The sequence below is a fragment of the Galendromus occidentalis genome, unplaced genomic scaffold (assembly GCF_000255335.2).
Source record: "Galendromus occidentalis unplaced genomic scaffold, Mocc_1.1 scf7180000077174, whole genome shotgun sequence".
NCBI lineage: Eukaryota > Metazoa > Arthropoda > Arachnida > Mesostigmata > Phytoseiidae > Galendromus > Galendromus occidentalis.
The window spans coordinates 181,321-187,320 of record NW_003805162.1 but is presented as its reverse complement, the minus strand read 5'-3'; the positions used below and the strand labels follow the sequence as shown (position 1 = coordinate 187,320).

Below are 6,000 nucleotides of genomic sequence, written 5' to 3'. Positions count from 1 at the left end.
TCCTGAGGGAGCACGCTTATACTGGCCATACAGAGACGAAATACACGTCGAGGAGGGCATCGTCATGCGATCCAACCGCATCATAGTTCCCAAAGCGAAGCGTTCAGAAGTGCTCCAACAACTACATCAAGGATATTGTGGAGGAGTCAAAATGAAGAACCGCGCCCGAAATGCCTTGTATTGGCCATCCATGAACAAGGATATCGAACAACACACAAAGCATTGTGAGCTCTGTCAAAAATACCAGAAATCAAAACCAAAGGAACCGATGATAATTAGTGAAGTCCCATCGCTACCTTGGGAAATGGTTAGCGCTGATATCCTTACGCACGAGGGCCTCGATTATCAGGTGATCGTGGACCATTATAGTTTCTATTGGACCCTCGCCCCGCTTGTCAAGATGACAACGAAGCACATCGTCGGAGGCATGTTCGAGTCCTTCCAACACTTCGGCATGCCTCGAGTTCTCCGGACGGATAATGGGCCGCAGTATACGTCGTATGAGTTCGAACAAATCATGAAAGTACACGATATCCAACACGTCACGAGTGGTCCCTACTATGCCAGAGGGAACTCGTTGGCCGAGCGCGCCGTTCAAGAGGCAAAAAAGATCTTACGTAAGCATCAATTCGGTACCACGGAATTCTACACAGAACTAATGGAACTCAGAACATCGCCGGGATCGGTCGAGCTTGCTGCGCCATCGGAGAGATTGTTGGGGCGACGACTTCGCACACTCCTCCCGGTCCACAATGCCATCCTAGCGCCGAAGACGATTGATCCAGAACGCGTCCAGAAACTCATCACAGAGGAAAGAAGAAAACAGAGAGCATATTACGATGGACAGACTCGAGAGCGTCCCGACTTCGTGGAGGGTCAGGAAATACGCGTCCGGGATAGGAGCAGCAAAGCGTGGATTAAGGGAACGGCTCACAGTGTTCCTCGCTCATACAATATACGGAACGACAACAGTGGTGTAACATATCGCAGAAACAAAGCCGATATTACTCCGGTACCCGCTTCATCATCCGCTCCCGTCGTCAACCCTGGCACTTCGTCCGCAGGTCCAGCAGAAGCTGTGCTCCCTAGTCAAAGTCTTAGAAGATCAGAACGAATAATGCGAAGGCAAAAAAAAACATCCGCCTAATTACTCAAAGCCCCGCGATCTTAATACTCAGCTCATTGTTCTACCATAACTTAATGCATGTTCTCATATCTATTAAAAATTATAAAGGGGAAGGATGTAATACATGCACATTTGTGGAAGGCGCCGTAGCGCGCCCTCTTGTGGAACAATCAATAAACACTCAGTTTGATCTCGAACTCCGGTGCGTTCAGACGTAGACATTACGCTTCTCGTTGTTCCACGTATCACCTGACTAGCGTTTCTGACCGTCCTGCGCGTTCTTATGTCGTCTGTTCGCATTGCCCTGACATCTCACATCACAGCAGTGTAGCGACCGGAAATGATTTTCTTCTTGATCAGAGACACACGATAACCGCAGGCGGGAGCAAGCGTGAACGAAGCGTCGCTGAAGCACGCGTCTTCTATGGAGAACTGGGCCGCGACCTCCCCCGGAGGATCGGCGTGCAGCGGCCCGTCGTGCTGAAAGCGAGCCAGGATGGATCCGGCTTTGATGTTGACGACCTTCCAAGAGGCTTTCTTTGACGCGCCGTTCCAACTACAGGGTGGCTTCGAGTGTACGTTGCTGATGGCGGCAGATGGCGGGAGCGTGACCGTAATTATGGCGTTGCACGGCCTCTGAGCCCACTTGTCTGTCGCGTTGTACAGATAGTCCACCTTGAGGTCGGACTTGGTCGAGTCGCAGTTCCAGTAGGTGACGAGATGCAGGGGCGCCGACGCCGCCCCGGGCCCACCGGCTAGACTTTACTTCATCAGATCAACGTTGAAGTAGGACTGGCCGGGGTGAGCGTCGTGGAGACGCTTCAACTGCGACAATACTCGTTCATATCTATCCGGAAGGTGCCCGATTGCTCTTCTACCGAAGTGACCAATAGCGAATTCGGGGTGAGGTTGTCCAGAGGAAGATTTCCCAATGAGAATGTCAGTTGCGGTATGTTCGGATGCGACATGAGCACGTTGAGAATGCCGGCCGGGAAGCACATTTTCATACCACCGAAAATCCTCACCTTCTTCTGCGCCTCGGAACGATGCGTGGACGACTTCCTGGAAAGCTACGGCTATCGGAATCGTATCGCCATATCCAAGCGTAAGGGGTGAGGGACCTCGAGACCAGCCTGTCGAAACGGACCCAATCGACGTGACAGACTCGGCTCGCGTCATCGACGGTGAAGACACGTCGACCGACCTCCGGGATTGCGGTCGGGGAATTATGCTTTTCGGCAGCTCTGCGAGCGTGGGAGGGGTTCGATTCCCGTTGAATTCCGGACTCATTACAGTCCTCGCGGGCGGGGACACCAAGCGAGTCGGTTGGGCTTGTGTTGCGTTATAGGTCGCTTCTGAAATGGGCTTGATTTCGATCTTGAATATCCTATTCGAAGTCTCATCGTCATCTCTGCTGTCATCACTAGAACTGTCTTGAGCCGCTTTCGACAAGGCCGACGCTTGCGACGTGGGCGGAAGAGGTATACTGTAACCTTCCTGATCCACGAGGACCCCGGTCGTGGGCATCGTCATCGTACTAGACGAGCTGAGATTCGCCGCCGAGCCCAAACCCGACGATGGGTCGTTCGCTGAAGAGTGGTCGATGTTCCTGCAACTCGTCGGCCTGTGACGTCCTCGCACGGTATCGAATAAATTTGAGAGCCGAGACTGCGACGACCGGTGTAGCATCGGGGCCAGATGATTCCGCTGCTGGCTGTTTATCGAGCCTCCCGCTGTCGAAGCAGAAATGCTTCCCGTGCTATTCGTGTGACCGGATCTGAAAACGTCCTCGGAACTCTGCGAATGCACCTGCGCGTGATGGAGCGAGTTGCTGGAGAGCGGAGGCGTGTCCTCGCGGAGCAGCATTTTGTGGGGCTCGGGCTTGTCGCGACCGGTTCCGCGCTCTTTACAAAATCGGTCGAGCAGCGCTTCGATGCTGAGTGCGTCGACGTTTGTCTGCAGGTCCTGACACATTGACGAACACATCGCGTAGCTGTTGATCAGCGTGTGGATATAGCCTTCGATGAAGCTCTTCACCGCGCTGAGGTGATTCTCCTCGAGCACCTGAAATCGAGCGCAGGCCTCGCTCATTTTCATGATGAAGTGCACCCGCGCGAGCTCGTGCCGATCGCTCTGCGTTCGATAGTCTTCGAGAGCTTTCTTGCGTTTTAGGTCGTTCGTTTCGGATTTTCGACTGTCGTACGCTTTCCGAGCTTTGGCCAGGAGCAACGAGTTCTGCTGGAGCGCCTGGACGGCGTCTATGGTGGGAGCTTCTTCATCCTTGATCGTTTTCTGACGTTTATGCTGCTCGTCGGCGTAGCGTTGAATGTCTTTGACCGAGTCGCTGAGTTGATGTGCCAATTGCGAGTGCACGGAAGCCGCTTTTTCGGTCGAACTCCTGAGAGCAGCCCATAGCGGCGCTACGGAAGACCCGCTGCCCAGCAGTCGAGAAGACGCTAGCTTCGCCAAAAGCTTCGAGTACTTCTCCTCGATCTGGCTGCGTTCTCGGACGAAGTCCACCAACTCTTTGGCTGTCGCCTGACTCTGTTTGCAGCTTCGGTAGAGAAGCTCGAATCCGGCATTTTTCTCGCCCCAGAAGGAATCCGGGAAGTCGACTGTCATTGTTGTCTCAGTTTGCCGCCACTTCATTGGTGAATTCTCTGCAACAACATAGCACTCATCAGGCTTCGTTCTCTTTCAGGTCGTATAGTTTTTCTTCCGTGTCACAATCCGGTTTGATTTTCTTCCTAATCTATCCACACGATAGGACCGCACAACTGACAAGGAGATCTCACAAGAGGTCCGCGTCGGACCTAGCTGAAACTTGCACGGATGGAAGAGATCAGTACCGAAACCCTATTGATAAACAGGGAATTGGAAGGCTTGTACAGGCACACAAGATTGGTTAGTGAGATAGGGTAGAAGGCAGTAGGGTCGTCTCCGCTGTCGCTCAGCGTCACCAAGGCGAATCTGAAGTTCAGCCACCACACTCGTGAAGAATCGAAGAAGCTTTCGGGTTGAGTTTCCAAAAGACAGTGTGTTTATTGATTGAAAAAGGTTGTTTCTTATACTATTGTCTATGAGAGAGGGAAGCCTACGTTGAGGCGCCGATCCGGCACCCCGTCTACTTAATTGATGAGCACACCCCCGTACACTATGGGTCCCCATAATTAAACGGTTGGCTCTCTCGAGCCGAGCGCTCTGTCGGCACTTGGAATCCGACCACCGAAGCCTCCGGCGAAATTCAAAATGGCAATGGAAACATGGAATACAACGCGGCTTCGAAACTTTTCTCGATATCCTTCCGCAACATGTCATTGAAGAAGATCAGGCGAGCGGAGAAGAAAGGCACAGAGAGTGTGATGGACGAAAAATTTTGTTTATTGTTTCAATCAGTCGTGAAAGTCGGGAACCTGAGTTTTGCCGTGAGGACCCAATCTCTGCCGGTTGTGGTGATTGTGCACGGGAATCAGGAGCCCGATGCGTGGGCCACCGTCACATGGGATAACGCCTTCTCTCGAGGGAGGAGGATTCCTTTCTCGGTTCCTGGGGCGGTCCCCTGGAGGGATATGGCCCGGGTGCTTTCAATGAAGTTCCGCTCTGCAACAGGGAGGGAACTCTCTGAGAGCAATTTGCTGGCCACGAAAGCTTTCCGGGATCCGAATCTTCCTCTGGATTGTGGCGACCGGATGATCTCATGGGCGCTTTTCTGCAAAGAACTCCTCCCCGACAGAACTTCCAGCTTCTGGGAGTGGTTCCACGCGGTCATGAAAGTCACCCGGGACCATCTCCGACCGCTGTGGAACGACGGGACGATCTTGGGCTTCATTGGCCGCCGCGAGACTGAATCGTTGCTGCTGAAGAAGTCCGACGGGACCTCCCTTCTGCGCTTCTCCGACTCAGAATTGGGCGGAGTGACCATTGCATGGATCTCAGAATGTGATGGCCATAAAGACATCCTGATGGTGCAGCCCTTCACGGCCAGAGACTTCCAGATTCGGAGCCTTGCTGATCGGATATCCGACCTCCCGGTGAGTCGAGATTGTCGAATATGTGTGTATCCCGTATGTATGTAGCGGTCCCGATGCGCGCCGATTCGAAGGAGGAAGAGTGCGCCCCACCTGCAGGTCGAGAATAACATTTTTTCTTCCTTCGGAATTTGGTGTATCTCTATCCAGACACACCTCGCGACCAAGCCTACATGAGATACTACACGCCGAGCAACACGGCCATCACACCTCAGACCGGCTACGTTAAACCGAGACTTGTGTTCCAAATCTGTGGGAGCCAGCAGGGTTCACCCCCGCATTCGAATCCATCCACACCGCAATCTTTCTACGGTCATTCCGAAACGGGAATGTATTCATCTGGTCACGACGGTAGCTTCTCTGATCCGAGTATGCAGTAAGTTCTCCTCAGAATCTGACTCGGACCACATGAGACCTAATGTCCGAAATTCGATTGCAAGCAGTTTCAAGATTACCGTATTTCCGCAGGGTGTATGCTCTCAGCAATGATGAAACGATGAAACGACGCCGACATGAAGACCCACATCAGCATTCGTGGCAACAAGGGACCGAGCAATAAATTCCATTTGTAAATAATCAAATACATTTCCGCCGAAAATGACAAAAAAATCTCGAGCGTCAAGCCAGGTTCATGCTGATCCCCTGTCTTATCATCCAATTCAAACGATGCACAGTGGGGCCAAATCGAATTTTAGGTGGACAAAAGTCCATGAAAATCGATCCCGGATTTTGATCGGTCATGGGTTTGGAAATGTCCGTAAGACTTCGGAAGTCGCGGGGGAACTATGATTACAACATTTTCCGCACCCCCCAGCCACCCTGGCACCTGCCAGAAAAACTTGATTT

General features: G+C 52.5%; 3 protein-coding genes across 3 annotated transcripts; 2 read left to right on the top strand and 1 right to left on the bottom strand.

Annotated features, from left to right (window-relative positions):
* Positions 1-64: 64 nt before the first annotated feature.
* LOC108863977 (uncharacterized protein K02A2.6-like) lies at positions 65-1,118 on the top strand. The gene is made up of 2 exons (XM_018638783.1): positions 65-937; positions 1,065-1,118. Exons 1-2 carry the CDS (start codon positions 65-67, stop codon positions 1,116-1,118), a joined length of 927 nt encoding a protein of 308 aa, XP_018494299.1.
* A 320-nt stretch (positions 1,119-1,438) lies between these two features.
* On the bottom strand, positions 1,439-3,748 carry LOC100899265 (F-BAR domain only protein 2-like). Its single transcript, XM_018638782.2, is given in 3 exon segments — positions 1,439-1,962; positions 1,965-2,152; positions 2,154-3,748. Coding segments are annotated over 3 exon segments (2,307 nt in total).
* Positions 3,749-3,958: 210 nt separating this feature from the next.
* LOC100899123 (signal transducer and transcription activator) lies at positions 3,959-5,713 on the top strand. The gene is made up of 4 exons (XM_003741443.1): positions 3,959-4,030; positions 4,324-5,158; positions 5,284-5,530; positions 5,623-5,713. The coding sequence occupies exons 1-4, from the start codon at positions 3,959-3,961 to the stop codon at positions 5,711-5,713; spliced, it is 1,245 nt and encodes a 414-aa protein (XP_003741491.1).
* The last annotated feature ends 287 nt before the right edge of the window (positions 5,714-6,000 follow it).